This window comes from Protopterus annectens, chromosome 9.part0, assembly GCF_019279795.1.
Source record: "Protopterus annectens isolate FY-2018-M chromosome 9.part0, PAN1.0, whole genome shotgun sequence".
Lineage (NCBI taxonomy): Eukaryota > Metazoa > Chordata > Ceratodontiformes > Protopteridae > Protopterus > Protopterus annectens.
Genome location: NC_056743.1, coordinates 326,574,090 through 326,593,718, shown reverse-complemented (window position 1 = coordinate 326,593,718; position 19,629 = coordinate 326,574,090). Strand labels below are relative to the sequence as shown.

The 19,629-nt window shown below is 33.5% G+C and overlaps 1 protein-coding gene across 1 annotated transcript in view; it reads left to right on the top strand.

Annotated features, from left to right (window-relative positions):
* CAMKK1 (calcium/calmodulin dependent protein kinase kinase 1) overlaps positions 1 to 19,629 on the top strand; it is a 1,557,316-nt gene that overhangs the window by 1,437,026 nt on the left and 100,661 nt on the right. Inside the window, exon 14 of the mRNA XM_044082102.1 lies at positions 18,812 to 18,915. Coding sequence (XP_043938037.1) covers positions 18,812 to 18,915 — 104 coding nt within the window. The remainder of the gene's footprint in view (positions 1 to 18,811; positions 18,916 to 19,629) is intronic.

The following is a 19,629-nucleotide window of genomic DNA, read 5'->3' as shown; positions in this document are numbered from 1 at the left end:
AATATTGTTTCAAAGCTTCATAATATTTATTTATATCACATTTTTCATAAACCGAAGAATCATTCAAATGGTTATAACACATTTCTACATATTGTACATAATTCAGCACAACAATTCTATTCCCTTTGTCTGCAGGTTTTATAACCAGCTCTCGATTATTCAGCAAATTATTTAAAGCCATCCATGGTCTTTGGTTAAGTTAAAATCATCCAGCTGTATAGTCTTAACAAAATTAGCTTTTCAACAGAATTCCCAAAAGCTGTAACAAAACGTTGTATATATTCATTCACAAATGGTGGTATAAATGTACTATTGTAGTTACATTGTTCATTATTCAATTTACCTTCATCAGTACAAGAAAAAATGCTCAGCACAATTATCCAAATCCTCAACCTCACACTCAAAGTTCTGTTTTAAAAAAAATACATTAGGTGTAACTTCTGTGAAAGTTGAAACAGTTCACATTTAAAAATAAAAATGAGGCAATACACTTGGTATAAATTTCAAACCAAGATTCAAAACAGGTAAACCCAGGTCAGATAACTCATAACTCAATAAATTAACTACTGAAGCTGGCACATTCTTTTTATATTCATTATTGCCATTTAGTTTTTTTAATTGCCATTGGATTATGCTTCCCTATAGTTATACTGTCCCCAGTTGTTCTACATCCCTTCGTGTGATTCTCTTGCTGTTGTACTTTATTGGAATTCTTCCAAAACTGCGCATCATGCATTACTTGATCTTGTGCTGATGGTAATGGAGGAAAAGATCCCCCCCTCAATATCCAATTCTGTAACCACTTCAGTATCTTCCACAGAAGTGAAGGAAACCATAGAAGTATTTTTAAAGCCTTCCCCTAAATGTGGTGAAGTATTAGAATTGGATTTCTGTTTCCGTAGAAACACCTTGCCATTACTATAGTCACGTAAATCACAATTTAGTTTGTTCTTTTTCCTTTCAATTTCCTTTCAATTAAGTCCATTTCACAGGACTTAAGTTTTTCAATCTCTATAAGGACAGTATTTATAAACAGGAAGGACTAAGATGTACATTTAGTTCCATACAAATCATTACAGCCTCTTCCATCATTTTCTTTTGTTTTAATAAATCTCTTTCCACCAAAATATTAACCCATTCTAATGAGCACCGGTGCGCCTTTTCAATCCACTTTGACCTAAAGCCCTTATCTTCATTATTTAAATCAAACGGTGTACTCAAGTTTTTACATGGTCTCAAAGATAGTTTCATAGTTTCATAGTTTAGTACTAGGCTATCTGCCCTGGGGCATTTGTAAGCCTAGCCATAGTGATGTGGCTTTCGCCACCCCATAAAATGGTACAAAATGCACAGAATAGATTTAGAATACTGTGCCTCTGTCTAGTAGTGACACAGTGAAGGTCCCCTTATATAATAGAATTAGTTTACTGTGCCCCTGTCTAGTAGTGACACAGATGTGACCCCTGGGGTAAACTTACGATCTCCCATCCACTCATCAAGATTTCTCTTGAAGAGAGTCAGTGAGGGGCTCTGCCTAACATGAACTGGGATCTTGTTCCAGAGCATGGGAAGACTCTGGGTTATGAATCTATCCCTCCAGCATGTCCTACTCATACTTGTGCCGAGGTTTAAGTTTTTAGCTCTCGTGGTTCTGATGGATTTGGATTTTTTGAGGTGGATTTTTTGATGTTCCTGATTGGACATGGCCTTGTACGTCAGGCCAACGTGGGTGTCAAATGAGAGGTCGCTGTCGACTTGGGTCCCTAGGTCTCTGATTACTTTCTCCGTACTCAGTGGGTTGCTGTCTATGTGATAATTTGTGGGTACTTTGTTTTTCCCAAAGGGGATGACTATACATTTTTTGGCATTTAGTTTAAGGCCATGACTCCGGCACCAGTTGTCCATTTCTGTGAGGCCTTTTTGTAGGATGTATGTGTCCACTGGTGTATCGACTATGGCGCCTAGTTTGCAGTCATCTGCGAACTTTGTCAGCCACAACCCTCCCATGTTTGCTTTAACATCTGAGAAATAAATGCCGAACAAGAGGGGTCCCAGGACAGATCCCTGTGGGACACCACTTGTGACTGGCTTTGAGTCTGACATTGCTCCAGCGATTTTATCTCCTACTGATGTCTCTAGGTGTCAAATATTGCATGTTCATATTTGCATCAATAATTCCAAAACCATACTAAGCACAAGGTTTTATAAGGTTTCATTTTAAAGCTTACACAGTAGCAAACTCAACTGCATTAATACTGGACATCTTTCTAGTTCAGGTAAATAGATATTAACTTGTTTTTATGATATTCATTTATATAGATATTTAGAAAAAATGTGAACATTATATCTCAACAAGCAAGTAACACAGGCAGAACACCTTAGCCTCATAAGAAAGCTCTCAGCTAGATGAATAAAATGCTGCTCAGGGCAGGCCTTAGCTGAAATGGCGCCCTAGGCAAAGTAGTGCTTTGGCGCCCCTTAAGCTCTACCCACACCAAACTCCAGAAACATTCCTATTTGAGCCACACCCCCAGGTAGGTCAATCCCCATGAAAGCCACTCCAAGTTATTTCCTTCAATCATTTTAATGTATGAAAAATAAGTAAACAGTTTATCATGTTATAGGAAGAATAAAAACATTGTTATGTAGTTAAATTGGAAGTGAAGGTGGAATTTTCAGTGCCAAGATGCAGGTAATGGCACAAACTACCCCCATCGATATTTAAATGATGGCTCCATTGGTTGGCTTTCGCCTCTGTGCTGGGGATATCCAGCAGAGGAAGAACAAACACACGTAAGAGCAATAGGGGAGAGTTTGAATGTTAACAGACACAAAGTTAAACACTAAGAACTTGTAAAATTTTAACATAATACTAAGATGGTAGGCTGGACCGGCACTGTGCTGAAACAGTGTTGGTATGGGGGCTGGCATTGGTTGGGACATGACCAGCAGGCATAAAATGGCCATATCAGCCAAGACACCAAACTTCCTTACCACAGCTCTGCCTAAGCAGATTTATTTGGTCTGTATTCATGCATGTATCAATGAATGGATTGAAATTTCCACTGGTAAACAAGGTACAGAAAACTAAAGTTCCCCTGAAATGGAATTTTCTATAATTTTATGTTTGATATGGAATCCCTAAAGCTAGCCAAAGTATATGCATACATGCGTGTATACATAAACATATGTAGATGTATGCATGTTTACTAACATATCTACAAAGAGGTTAACAGATAACATACAGTCCTCCATACCCTTATAGGTTCATAGGTTCATAGGTATATACTATGCTAATGACCAACAGGGCCTTTATATGCCTAGCCCACGTGACCCAAGCCAAGTAAGTCCACACTTCAACCAGGGACGATATAATCTTGAACTTGGTCCTCACTAAAATGGAATTGCTCTGCTCTCTGTCAATTGTAACACCCTCCATGGTCAAATCAGACCCCACACCAATCACATTCACCTTAATATTGCAGCCAGAATAATCCTCCAATACCTTGGTATTCAGAGATTATGCCAAGACTAATCTGGTGAAAGTGGGTGATCACTGGCTAAATTCAACGTCACTTTCCAACTCAATGACCCAGTACTTATGAAGAATCCTGTCTGCCAAATTCTATACATGTGAATAACTGCACAGATGCATCTGTCCTCCTCTAAAGTAAATAAAATAAATTAAAAATCAAACCAATCAAATGTGGTGGAACCCAAATATAATAAAAGTAAAAGAAAAAAAACCTAATTGCACGTAAAAATAAAATGCAACTCTCAAGATGCAAAAAACAATCTTGCTAAACGTAACAGGGGACTCCAGACCCTGCTCAAATTATCCAAATCCAGATATAAGGTTAAACTGCCACCCAAACTAAGGACAACCAGAAAGGATTCTTTATGTTAGAAACCTTAGAAACAGTGCCCAGCACTGTGCAGAACAAATTGATAATCACACATCTGGACTCAGAGGACATAGCCACTCTACTAGAGGATAAATAAAGCTCCAACACTTGAAAGCCAATTTCTTTCTAGGATCACAAAGTCACAAAGCCCTTTCTCAAGATACATCTTCCTGTCTCTCACTCAAACTCTTCACCAAAACCTCCACACATAATCTCTGAGGGGTATCTCTCAATCTCAACGCACCGTACTAACTCTAAAAACTAAACTCATTTAACATAGCGAGACAGCTGTAATAAAAGAGTTATACTAATGGAAAATGTCTGGGCGACCGGACCTTTTTCCATTACTATAACTCTGATTTACAACGTGCACGCTGACCAATCAGCCTGCACATTTTGGAATATTAATGGGGAGTTGTTGTATAATAAAAAAATTCTAATGACTGTTATAGCTTATCAGCACTGTTACTAGAGGCAGTAATCAGATATTGTTGACATCTGTAAATAATAAAGCATTCTTAATTAAACTACAGCATGTACTGAATTCATTTTGAAAAGTACAAAGAAACTTGGTCCATGTAAAAAAGAATAGCACCTGTTCGGCACAGCTCTGGGTAATTAACAGATAAAACCATTCACTCCAGTCTCATTCCAGTATCCTACAGTCATATCAATTATTTCACTGGGGATGAAGTTTATGGTTAAGGATGGAGTGCTGATACAGTGCAATTAAACAATTTTGGATAGTTACTGTAAGCAGGTGGACCCCTTGTTCATATTCCAAGAGTAAAATGCACAAAACAAGTTACTCCTACATGTTACAAGTAAATATCGTTGTGAATTTGGTCTTTTTTGGACTCTTTAACCAAGACTCATGCCACAAGGGCAAGGGAAAATGCACTTCAGTGAGGACAATTTAGTACGTTGCCAATCATCCCATACTCTAGGGGATGGGAGGAAACTGGTGTATACTGGAAAAACAATGCAATGTGACTATATACAACATGCAAATTCTCCACTGTCCACCAACAGAGGACGTTAAGGAACCCTGGACCATGAAGCTGTGAGGCAGATACTTTTAAATACTAAGCATGATGCTCCTACATACAATCTACCAGAGACAAAAAATTATTTTCTTTAGCTGTGAAGAAATTATAAAACGCATTCTCCAGAATATACTTATTTTCACTATGTGGCTTCCTAAACACCTTGACAGACAACCAATACAAACAGAGCTCACATCTAGCAAAACTAGCATCCTAGATTTTGCCTCAAAATGTTGTTACCCCTAATAAAATGTTTTAATTTATAACAAAATACTGAGACACTAAGTAAATAAAATACAGCACTAAGCATAATTGGAAACTTTACATTTTTCGGAAATTGAATGTTAATACACACTCATTTACTCTACTAGCTTTCTAAATGAATGATACCTATAAAAAAGGTGTCCCACTTTTTCTGTCTTTGTACCTCATACAGTGTCACTCTGTCCCTGATCCGAGTGAACAGGTTGAGATATAACCAAGTAATGTGAAAAAAACGATGTTCTGATTTGCCACCGGACACAATCTACCTATATGCATCTCACATGTCATCCCCAAAATGCTAAAATAATGAGGCATGCTCTTCTGAAGTCCAAACTAAATAGGAAAGCAACAGTCACATCAGGTTGTCCATCCAAATGCATGCAAAAGGTCTCGCTGCAGAAATTATGCCAGTAATCTTTGCCTGTTCCCTGCCTGTCACAGCAGTGAATATTCAACAGGGAATGCCATTACACTCCTACTATAAAACACAGAAAAATGGAATGAAACAGAAGTTAATGCAAACGAGCAAACATAATCTGCTCAGTAGTAAAACTTTTTTATTATAAACTGTGTAGCTGAAATACTTGATGTCCTTAAGGGATCATTTGTATATGCTGCATGTACCTCCATCACAGGAGGTTTAAGATATAAACAGTGAAAACTGTAACCTGACTGAGTTGTTCTTCCGGTTTACACACACACACACACACACACACACACACACACACACACACACACACACACACACACACACACACACACACACACCCCTCCTAGGTTCGAATAAGGTATTTAAATGATCCAGGAAATGCCTACTGCAATCTGTACATGTGTACATCGTGGAGGAGTATGTGTATGAGCAGCACAAATTTCTGGGGCCGCCAGCACAAACGTACTTAAATCAGCCACGTAGCAACGACTGCCATCTCTTAAATACATATACTCTGACACGCACATACACGCTTTAAAAAGACTTTTTAAAAAAATGGCGGAACCGGCAATAACTGCGGAACTGACATTCCGCAATAAAGTAGCAAGTGCATACTACGGAAAGCAAAATCAGGATCCAAAGAACTTTTTTTAACAAGATGTAATTTGCAATTTATGATTGCAGCATTTGTGCATAATAATCTGTAGAAAACTGGATCATGAAATGGGCATTTCTTGATCATATAGCAAGTATACATATATGTTCTCATTTATGAATGCACTTACACTGGCATTTAAAAATGAGAACTATTCAAAAAAAACTAAAAAAAGGATTTCTAAACTGATATCTCCATATATACTTGATAAGTGATCATGAAATGCCCATCTTGCGAAGCAATTTTCTACAAATTGTCACTGACAAATACTGCAGTTATAAATTGCAAATGACATCTTTGGAAGATGGTGGAATAAAATGAAAAATCTTCCGTGTTCTTCAGGGTAATAAAAACTTATGTGTTACACAAAACTTACACTTGTTCACATTAAGCTGATAGGAGGTGGAGGGGCTGGATACTGATGGAACTCAGTGGGTGTTGCTGATACATGCTATGTGACTACCCCTTATAAAACTCATCTCCGTTTGAATTTAGCAGTATGGGATTTTCCCTTTAAGAATCAACGTACAGCTTTTTAGCAAGATTCAGATTCTTTACAATGCTGTTGGTACCGATTGGGGAGGGGCACAATCCAGACGTCACAGTACTGTCAAGACAGACTTAGAAAGTGCAAATTTTGTCTCTCTAGTTCTGGTGTGGTGCTACAGATCGAATGAAAAGTAATAAAATTTAAATAAATTAATAAATAAAATTGCGCCCTTTATGAGGCCTGCTGGTAGGCGCCTAGTTCACCTATGCCTAAGGCCGGCCATGTTGCTGCTGACAGTATGTGTGTAACTTGAGTGGTTACTGAGATATTGTAAGTTGTTTACACAATATTACAAATGTAGTAGTTATACTGTGACTTATACAATTTGATTTTAGACATAGAACCTGAAGAATACTACTATAAAAATAGTTTGTGCTGAAGAGTTTGCCATTTATAATCCTTATGGTTCCAGAGATATGAACATGTGTTTGAAATGTGATGACATAATTTGATTCTGTGAAAAGGCTTAGGCTCCACCCATTAGAAGTTACAGTGCAGACTTCCTGAGCTCCATTGGAGTGAATGAGTTAATATATGAGTATTTTGTAGCTTGTATCCTTTACTTTTGTTTTCTGGACCAGACTCCAAAGTAGCCCATACATGAAAATACCATATGAATAAATAATGTCTCCACATGCTTATCTTTAGGAATGCTGTTCAGCATTAAAAAATATTCAAGTCTGTCTATATATATGCTGACCATGGTTCCACAGTTGATTTAAATTTATATATTTTTCCCCAAATGAGTCATTGTTTTCTGACATGAAAATTTTAATGAACGTCACCACTTTTTCTCTTGCATGTACTGTATTGAGAAAGAACACGTGAGGCAGTCCATACTATTCAGATCCACTTCATTATTATCTGCTGTATCATGCTTTATATACTGCTACCTTTTGTAAATAGTACTGACAACAGACTGAAGAACAAAGCTTTGTGCAGTGCCATTCATACTATCTCAGAGAGTACCCACTTAATATTAATCCTTTCTGCTGTTTGTTGGTGTTCTGAGAATGTTGTAATATGCCATTCTTGCTCTTTCAGTGTCTGTTCACAATGTGTTGTTTTATACGACTATTGATGTCTCACAACATGCTCACAGAATGGAATGTTTATATTTCCTGCTATTTCTCATGGTGCTCTCCGACTGTTTTTTTAGTTTGCTATTCTTGCCTTCACACGGTGTTCACAGAATGTCATTTTATGCAGTTGCTATTGTCTCATAGTGTGCTTATAGAATGTTATTCAAAATACAGAAAATTAGGATTGGGCTTGGATGGCTAGCTCTTAGCAGCACAAAACTTCAGTCCTGCCTCGTTTCAGTTTTTCTGTTAGGAATTTTTATTCTTTTTGTCAAAAAATATAAATATACCTTTTTACTTATAAAGTAGATTGATGCCAAAGTCAAGAAGAAACTGCAAGTTTTTTGGGAGTCATTTTTATTTAATCCTGTCAGAAGTTAATTTGTCAGTTCCAGTCATGAGTCATTCCAAAGCTTTTTCTCAGGAAAATGCAATGAAGAAGGTGTTACAGTCAGTTATTACAGACTGATCTTTCATTCAGACTTGATAAACTGGAGAGCAAAATGGACAACATTAAACAAGACAGCAAGAAACAACTGGATTTACTAAATGAACTCATTAAGAAACATTCTGACCAAATCTCATCTATTGAAGAGTCTCTAAATGATATTGATGGAAGATAGGCTGAAAATGAAAACCAAATTGAATTTCTCCTAAACCAAAATACGTTACTACTGGAAAAGGCAGAAGATCTGGAAAACAGGTCCAGAAGAAATAATATTAGAATATATGGAGTGCCAGAAGAGGAGGAAGGTAATTATATGGTTCAATTTCTAAATAGTCAGTTATCACAAACTTTAAACCTGCCAGAGTCATTGTCTTTCAGAATAGAAAAAGCTCATAGGTCCCTGTCAAGCATCACTTCAACAAACAGCTGTTCTGCCCCAAGATCTATAATTGTTCAATGTTTATCTACACAAGATAAGGATTTGGTTCTAAGAACTGCTTGGTCGAGTACTCCAATTAAAATAAATGGGAGAAGCATCAGATTTGATAATGATTACACTTCTTCAGTGATGTCTAAGAGAAAAGCTTGTATTCCTCTAATTAAGACATTTAAGAAGTCGGACATCAAGGCTCAGGTTTTGTTTCCTGCCAGAATAAAGACATTTCTTCCTGAAGGTAAAAGAATTTTTAGCACACTAGATGAAGCCTTGGAGTTTGCACAGATAAATAAACATTTGGACAAACCTGAGGAAATGGTTTGGTTTTGTCTACTTTATAAAAAACAAGCCACTAAGAATGGCTGGTTAACAAAGGACAAGAATAGTAAAAAGTTTAACGAAAAGTAATCCTTTTTTCCCTTCTCTTCACATTTTTTTGCAGCATGTTATTGAGCATATTGCTTTAAAAATCTCTAAGGAGCATTGCAACTCTGAGATAATATCTACTTAAACAGCATACATATATACATATACATACATATATATATATATATATATATATATATATATATATATATATACATACATGTACATACACATAAATAGTAATTTGCTTTAAGTTACAGTGGTATTTGAGATATAGCAAAGTAGCTTTTTTTAGTAAATGTTCTTATAATATGTAATTAGAATATTTTAGTAATAGTACTTTATATCTCATTTAAAATACAGTTAAATTACTAAATAATAGGCTTTAAGCTTAACATTAGTTGTTTTAGACTGTCACATAAGTTTTCAGTCTAACTAGCATTTGTCCACATTATGTTAATTGATAAGTAATGTAATTGTTCGGTTTAACTTCATTTGATAGTGCTTAGTTTTAGTAGTGTAGTTTCCCTCTTTATTATACATTCCCTTCTTTCCTTGTGTCTCTCTGCTTTGTCTTTTCTTTCCTTCATTTTCTTATTTTATTGCTTAGATATGTGGGATATTGTTTGGTATAAGTAAAGAGAAAAGCGGTTAAACATATTCTTAGTGCTTTAGTCTTTAAAATGCTTGTAGTATATGTTTATTTAATTTGTCCTGCTATAGATCCGGTTTATCCATTCTTTTTTTTAAAAAAAAAAAAAGAAAAAAACTAGTCAGTTTCAATCAGGTGTGAGCTTCTCTCTGTTTTCAGCATCTTGTAGGGGTTAAATTTCCCACTAGAAAGTATTAATGTACCTTTCTTGTGTCTTGTTGATATTCACAAGTTGTGATTTGTATTACTGAGGTTGTAATGTTCACAATAATGTTTAGCTGCAGTGGAGGGATCAGCTTGACCTTTGAACTTTTAGGATATCCATTCATTGGAATGCTGAGATAGGAAGAATTAAGAAGAGCAGCTGCAGATTCGGAAAATATGCCTCAATCAATATTTAAAGTATAGTCAAGTACTTTCCTGTGTGTTAACCATACAGGATACTTTTTTGTCTTCCGTTTGTTCTGCTGACATTAATGAATTCTGCACTAAATGGTTTCTAGTAGATTTGGAACTGCTTTGGTGAGTTATGCGCTATAGAGAAGCTATCAGACATTGAAACAGGTATTCATATGACAGTGAATGACTTAAATTAAAAATTGTTTATGTTAAATTGTTACATGTAGTTTTTAACCCACTGTTAAAAGGAAAGGTATGTTTTCATCCTCAGAATATTTAATGATTGTGCCTAGTTAGGAGATTACACCTGTCTACAGTTTGTAAATAATAGCATTGTGCATAGGATTGCAGCAGATCATGGTCAGATTGGTCCCTTGGCAGGTGGATAGTGGCCACTCCTCTCGCTGCACTGCTAGAGTCTCAATTGCCGTGGGGCACTGCTCAGACCTGTCTGTGAGTGCTGTTTTCTTATTTACTTTTGTAGTGATTGCATCAATTTGTTTTATTTAAAACTCTTGTTAAAAATTTTGCAGTGGAATAATTTTGCAGTGGAAACACAGAAATTTGATGAACAAGTCACTCGCACACTGAAAGCAGATTCGTATGTGCAAAATTATAAAGGAACATAGGAACATACTAGGCAACTGACTGCACAGATCATAACAAACAAACCTTGTCATGTACACCTTACTGTAGGCAAACTTAAAAGTTCTTGCACTTAGTAGTACTCAAGTAGGGACATACATGATAAATCTGGTGTAAATGTACATCTGCTCAGCCAGTCATGAAGACTAGTGTGACCTGTGGTAGTAACTTATTCCATAGGATAAAAAGGCATTGAATTAGGAGCCTATTTCCTTCTCTTACTTTAAAACACACATTTATTATAACTCCATCTGACAATCTATTAAAATGCAATAAATGTGCTGTGATTCATAATCAAATAGCACTAATTAGTGACTATGTGCAGGGTGTGCTAATTTAAAAAGACAAATGTGCGATGCATTTTCTAGTAGCTTGGGACAGCCTATGTAGCACAAGTGTCCCTTTTCAGGGGCAGTTCAGAAGTGCTTGTCTGGCTTAGTCAGAAACACTCAATTTTTTCACAGAAAAGGATATATAACAAATACCAAGATGATTCCAAAGTGCCTCCTTTAATAACATTGTAATGTATAGTTTAACAATACAGAATTTTTCAAATAAATATATATCTTTACCTGGTAAATAATGTTATAGAGGAAAAACACTCAGAATATCATATGAATCTTGGGAATCAAAGACTTTAGTAACAATATCAAACTATTATTAATTACAAATAAGAATTTTACATTTTTATTGGCTGTATTTAACACTTTACTTCACATTTTTAGTATATATATATATATATATATATATATATATATATATATATACATATGAGTTACATCCTATGTAGCCCTATAATATGGTGTAACCATTCATTTTGTTGTACCAGTGGCCTAAACAATAGTGTTAATAGATATTTTTTTGCTATATATACATAAAGGCACTTTGATTTGACTAGCTTAGAATGTGTTATATATATTGAATTATATGGAATAACATTTATAGTGGGCATATACTGTCTTGATTCGTTAGGTGTAACATATATAGTTTTTTAAACATAGAAGACAATATGATATTGTTATAAATAGTGAAGCTAATAATTTCAATTTTATCTATGCTATCTTTGTTTTGGGAAAACATATCTTAAATTTACCTTAGTTTTTTACTTACTTTTATCTAAATAAAATCCCTTATTAGTATTTTAAGGTTAAACTACATCTTGACATATACATTATACTTGAGACTTCAGTTATGTTGTATGTTGTAATAATTTAAGATAATTTGATTATTCCAATGTTTGTGTATGTATTTATATAACTTATAAGATCAACACATGCAATTAGTTTTGGGGGAACTCACTTATTTTCCTACAAAATTGTTCAGTGTATAATTAAGAAAAGTCTATGTTTAAATACCTTTTTAATTTTTTTTTTGAAAAAAGATTAATCTTTCTGATTAGAAGAGTTAATTTTTTATCATGTTTTTATCATATAAAATTTGATATATAATATATCTTTAGAGGTAGTAGCAATGGAGAGTGATTAGATGATATGTGGGTGATGATTGAAAGTGGTTTGAATGACTGTCATCAAACCATGAATGCTTAATTCCATGTTAGGGGATATAAATATATTAGAATCTAGAATGTTAGTAGTTAGTTAAGTGATAATGTTCATGACAACATTTCTCACATTTAAATAAGCTTTATGGCTTAAAACTGTTATTTAACGTTATCAGATTTGTTTTATCTTAGTTGATGTCTACCTGTAAATATATTTCTTAGAATATCAATGGTTTTAATAATCCTATGAAAAGAGGTAGTTTTATCAAATAAATTAAATGAAGCTCAGATTGTTTCTTTGCCAGAAATGCATTTGATGAAAAAAAGAGTTAGGTTACTTTTTAAAGACTTGTGGATTCACACTATAAATCCAAAAGGAGAGGCAGTCTAATATCTGGAAGAAATCATTGATTATGCCTAGACTAATTAAAACTTATTCTGATGAAAGCGGAATGTTGGGACAGGTCGTACTGGAAATAAATAATAAATGTTACACTTTTATTAATATCTATTGGATTCCTGGAACTGGCTCTAAAGTGGCAGAAATATCTAGATAGTATAACATTACATTTGAAAGGTGGAATTTTATTTGCTGCTGACTTTAACTGCATTTTGTCAGAGAAAGATACTTCCAAAGAGAGAATGACTAGATTATCCACTACTGCCAAACAATTAAATTACTTTGTAGATTCAATAAATTTAAGGGATATATACGAACTAAAATCATCAAACTGTCTCAGTTACACACATTACTCATACAGATTTGGTACCCAAACAAATATTGTATTATGTCTAATAGCTTATATTCTAAAATTGAAGAAGTTTCATTAATTTTGTGCCCATTATCTGATCATAATGCTGACTCTTTAATTTTAAAATTGTAAAAATCTAATGATATGGTTGATCGGCAAATAATTCCAGCTTATGTTATAAAAGTCAAAGATTTCAGAGAATGTTTTTTAAAAGAATTAAATTCATTTTTGGAATTTAACAATAATGGTGAATGTTCTGATGTTATTTTATAGGACACATTAAAAGCATATATATATATATATATATATATATATATATATATATATATATATATGGATCTACTTCATATGATTGACATTTCAGAATGTCGACATTCATATGGCCAAGACCATATGATCGACATTTGAAATGTCAACCATAGAATTGTTTGTTTCTTTCAGCTTTTCCCGGTTAGGGGTCGCCACAGCGGAACTCCGGTCTGCTAATGATTGGTAGTGGATTTTTACGTACCGGGTTACCAGCCCTGATGCACAACCTTCAACGAAGGCACGCCCCATTCACGTATGTGTCCACACAGAAGACGACTATAGAATAAAAAATAAAAAACACAAAAAAAATTACCTTCACGCTGTTAGCAGGGGGGCCTGTGCCCCCTACACCACCCAGAATTTAAATATACCAACTCTGAGATCACAGTAGAGTGCAGAAGATGGAAATCCTTCCATTCCGCACTGTACAGAGATGCCGGTTCCTCATGGTCGACATTTCAAATGCCTATCATTTGGTCTTGGCCATAGGAATGTCGACATTCTGAAATGTCGACCATGTGAAGGGAACCCATATATATATATATCTATATATATATATATATATATATATATATATATATATATATTTATATATATATACATATATATATGATGAAGCAATAGGACAAAGAGTTAATGGATTTACAATTAAAAAGTAATAATTTAAAATTAAAATTAAAGACTAATGACATGCTTGCGAACTCTGAATTGAAAGTTTTAAATAAGAAGTATATAGAAATATTGCATCATAAAGTTTCAATAAACACAGAGAAACTCAAGTTACAGGCTTATTCTGTTAACCCCAAAAATTTACATAGATTAGCCATTAAAGCCAAGAGATTAAATAATATAAACCACTTCAAAGAAATTACATATAAAGTGGGCAATAATATTAGACAGATTTAAAAGAAATATTAGAGGTTTTAAGGAGACATGAGTCAAATGATAATAGTAAATCTACTTTAGATTATAATGATGTAACTGATAGCCTCCTAGAGGAAAACATAACACATAAATTGACTAAAGAACAAAATTCTAAATTGGATAAAATTATTTATTTCAGAGAATTAAAAGAACAAGTTAAAAATATAAAAAATAATAAAGCTCCCAGATTAGATGGCACAATTCCTGAATTATAAAAAATGGGTTCCGATAATATTTTAAGAATACTTTTAAGAGCTTTTGAAGAAATTAGAAATATTCCAAATATCTTTCCATCCTGGAAATTTGCATTAATATCACCTATATTGAAACAAGATAAAGACCCTAAATTATGTCCTTCTTACCGCCCTATATTACATTTGAATGTTGATTATAAGAGTTTTATTTCTATTTTGGCAAAAAGATTAAATCAGATGATGTCAAGGTTAATTGAAGAAGACTCAGCAGTATTCATTTTAAACATGAAAATACAAGGTAATGCCTTTAGACTTTTTTCTTTGATCTTTGATAGATTTAGATAATAAGAAAAAGAAAGAACTCTTAATTATAAGTTTAGACTTAGACAAAGCCTTTGACTCCATTAATTGTGTATATTCATTTAAGATCTTAAACAATATATTTTTTATTTAGAGTTTATAGATTTAATAAATAAACTAAGTAAGGTCTCAGCATCATTTTTCAAAATTGGGACATTTATGTCTAAATCTGTTAAAATGCTAAAAGGCAGTAAACAGGGATGCCCATTATTTCCTCTGTTGTCTGCCTTGTCAGTAGATCTATTTGCTAATGTTATTAGATTGAATACAAAGATAAAGGGATTTTCTTTGGATGAGAACTATCACTCTAAATGCCTGTTATCCACAGATGATATTTTACTGACAAGTGGAGATGTTGAATCCTCATTAGAACATATTTTTAGCTCAATAAAACATTTTGAGAAAATATTTTGCCAGTTTTAATCATAGTAAAACTGAAACTTTGTTAATTAATAAAAAAATAAACACCCACTTTAAAACAATAAGGAATGAGAAAATGAGCTACTCAAATATTTGGTAATTATTATAAAATCTAGTTGAAAAGAGTCTGCTTTAGCAAATTATAAATATTTAACACAATCTCAAAAACAATTGATAATTGGAATAAAACATTTTTCACTGTGGAAGATAGACTTGTGTTAATAAAAATGGTAATATTACTTAAAATATTATTTCATCTACAATCATTAATTATACTCCTATCAAATAATGTTAGACAATTATATTCAGTGTTATTAATTTTTTTTCTGGTTTCCTCAAAAAACAAGAATAGCATTTGATTGGCATGTTAAAAGTTGGGAAGAAGGTGGAATTGGTTTTCCTAATGAATTGTATGCTAAGGCTGTTATATTAGATATAGTGAGTCTTTGGTTAAATTCTATATATACATCAAATTGGAAAAGGATTCTTGAAAATATGTTAATGTCAGCTTAGATACCAGAATTAAATACTGATTTCCTTGCAGATGAAAATAAATTGTATTGGATTATAAAAGATATTAGTTGAACTCTAGAAAATATTCTGCATCTATTCCTTTTGTTAATTATGTCTTAACCACATTTAGAAGTGTCACAAATAGCAATTATATTGTGAAATATTTATTGATTCTAATGTTTCCTAAAACCTTCACTAATGGTTGTTTGGAATTATTTAATTTAAATAGAATGCTAGATCTTAGAGAAAATGGTTTAAAATTGTGGCACCAAATAAATTATATAATGCTGACAGTTTTTTGGCTAGATATAATATAATGAATAACAGCTGGCTAAGCATAAGAATATTTCATGAATTTATTAATAATAAGATACAAATAACCTTAACTATGAACTCAAGGAATGTAGCTGGAATATTATAATTGTTCTTTATAATTGATAATGATAAGGATAAAAATAAATCTTGCTTATCAATAATTTATAACATCTTAAGAGCTGAATTTACATTTGATTTATCTTACTGGGGCCACTCAACAAAACTTAATAATAATATTTTTTCAGATGTTAATAAAAAAACAATGCTGAAATCTACAAGTAGTACGACCTCATCTCTTTTTTGGAGCATTTTTACATAGAAATATTTATATAGAGGTTTCTTAACTCCACATAAATTAGCTTTAATCTGTAAGAAAGAACATATAAAATGTTGGAGATGTGATGAAATCTTAAATGCAAATTGGCACCATATGGTTTTAGAATGCAAAAATGTTCCATTTTGATAAGAATTCAGAAATTTTGTAGAAGCATTGTGGTCAGATAATTGCTCTATTACAAATTCTTTAATTCTGTTTAATGTTCCTGTTCCAGACTCCATGCAAGTGCCTCTCCATTGGTCCCTTCTAGCAATTGCTAGAAAACTTATCACAATAAATGGAAAAATAAAAATAACCTCTTATTTAATGAATTTATTTGTTTAGCAAAAAGTATATGTAATTTGGAATTGCAAACTGCTTATATTAGGACATCAAATATTACTCATAAACACTTATTATGGTTAAAGCTTAAAGATTTATTAGATAAATTTAATGGATTTGTACAATATTTATTTGGTCATAGACTCTGTACGTAGTTTTATTTGTTCTTAAGTTACTTGTTATGTTAACAATGTGCCTTTATTTTTTTTTCCTGTTTTAAAATGCAATAAAAAAGATTTTTTTAAGGATTGGGTCTCTCATGATAGCCAATATATGAATGTGTTCAAGGAATATTCAAGAAATTCACCACAGCACCAAAAAGGGGAATTTTTTGAATCTATTTCAAAAATACATTAACAAATAATTATTATCAAAGATCTGATCATAATATTTTCCAAATCATGGGGAGTTTTAACTGCACTGATATATTATTATTACTCATTAAAATAATACATTTACATACTCTAGCAGCTTAAAAAGGTGTAGTGCACATGTGACTGTCAGCTTTAAAACTTTTTAGACAATTTATGCCACTATATGTTTGTGTTTTGTTTTTGTTTATCACAATGTATGTTAACAGTTTCCAAAAATGTAATTTGTGTTTCATTGCAGTTCTGTGCTGGTTGACTTGTCTGTGTAGTGCAAGTTTTGCTAACAACAAGGTTTATGCATATGAACCTCACTATTCTTTTTTGCCTGATTTCTCAGTATAATCAAAATAATGTGCATATTAAATTGTATTTGTCTTTCATTCTTGTTCTCATGGTGTTTTTTTTTTTTGCTCTCCTAGTTTGTGTTAATAGAACACTATTTTTACTGTCTCATACAGTAAGGATAGATATTAAACATAGCTTTACTGCTTTCTTTCTTCTCATATTCTTTACCAACATATAAAGTGACAGTCCCACATAGTGTCAGTCCCTTACATTGTAACTGTTAAAATACTTAGGTTACCAAGTCCAAATGTAATTTTAATAATAATCCTTTAGTGGGTTACGGTAATGTAGGATTTGTGTATGTATATGTATGTGTTTATTTTATTGATTGATTGATTGATCTATTTATTGCATTCATTAACCAGGTAAGTAAACTGGTCCATGGATCCATTTCAGTCATGACCTAGACCATGAAGGCAGCAAAAACAGAAACAATTGTAGCAAAGAATGCTAGCTGAATTTGCAACAAATCATAAATGTTGTTGTTTGTCTTTCGGCTTTTCCCGGTAAGGGGTCGCCACAGTGGAACTCCGGTCTGCTAATGATTGGCAGTAGATTTTTATGAAACGCCGAGGTGCCAGCTCAATGCCCAACCTTCAATGAAAGCACACCCATTTACGCACGCATGTCTTTCGAACGCTACCCAACCGCGGGGAGGACATGCAGACTCCACACAGAAGGCACTCCCAAGCCCAGCCGAGAATAGAATGGGAGAACCTCTTGCTGTGAGGTAACAATGCTACCGCCATACCACCGCAGCACTGCAACAAAGCAAAGTATAATTAATCATAACAGAAATACTAGCGGAATTTGCAACAAATCATGAGCATTTAACCAATATATATTACAAGGAACAAACAACCCACTCTGTGCTGTTGCCTCAAAAAAATCCACAGGCATGAAATGATCCAAAATATTGGTAAAAACACAGGTTTATTACTCCAGCCAGTCAAAGCAGTAAAATAGCTTAAAAAACATACAGAATAAATAGAACACAACTGTAGTGCATCCAACACAGTCAAGAGCTTTTTGTCCTGCTCTAGGACGTCTTCAGAACTGTGTTTGCTAAAACCCACTCCCTCTTTTATACTGACAATTAACTACTGCTGAACAGAGAACATGGTGGCTGTAGCGATTTTTAATGCCTATAGCTACCCAGACTCATTATCATGAGTAATTGTAGATTTTATGACCTTGTATTATGTAAAGAGTTAAATAATATATCATATGTTGTCTAGTTGTAATGATTTTTTTAAATTTTTTTCTTCTAGATTTTAGTCAAGTCAATGCTGCGGAAGCGATCATTTGGGAACCCTTTTGAGTGGCAGACTAGGAGAGAAGAGAGGTCTATGTCAGCCCCAGGGAACCTATTAATGTAAGTATTTTGTAGTGTGTGCTTATCTTTTGTAGATGGATACGTGTATTTTATTCAGTACAAAAAGGAGTTGGTATATTTGCTGTATCCCTAAACAAACCACAAATAATTGACAGCAAAAGCATGCAGATGGGATGAGTACTTGGTATGTGACGAAAATAGTATTCTCTTCTTATAACATTAATGTTTTGAAATGTAAATAGGATTCTCCCAGCAGATTTATTTGCCCTGCAGTACACTGCTGTAGCTTATTTGCCTGCAGATGATATTGTTTTGCTGTTGAAGGCCAAGAGTTTGGTTATCTACAATTAAATGTTTCCACTGATTATTGTAAGATTTTTTAACACTTTCTTCCAAACAAAAATGTATTTTTTTCCAGTTTATGCCCTAAAATAACAGAATTGATTATTAGTGTGTCTTCCATGTTTTTTTCTGCCCAGCCAGATCAATGTTATTTCTTATAATATATTGCTTTGTGATATTCTGTCTGCTGTCATCATGTAAATCTGCTCAGCATTATAAAAAATGTCCATACTTTTGTCAAATGCAAGAAGCTGTATTTTTCTGTTGAGATGATATGTTGTGTAGCCATTTAAGCATATGAACAGCATAATGTCCGTATACTACAGAGTTTTAAGCCTGTGGGCTGCTAGTGATTTTTATGCAGTAGGCTAAGATTAGATTCCCTCAGTTTCACCTTGCATATTATGGGAT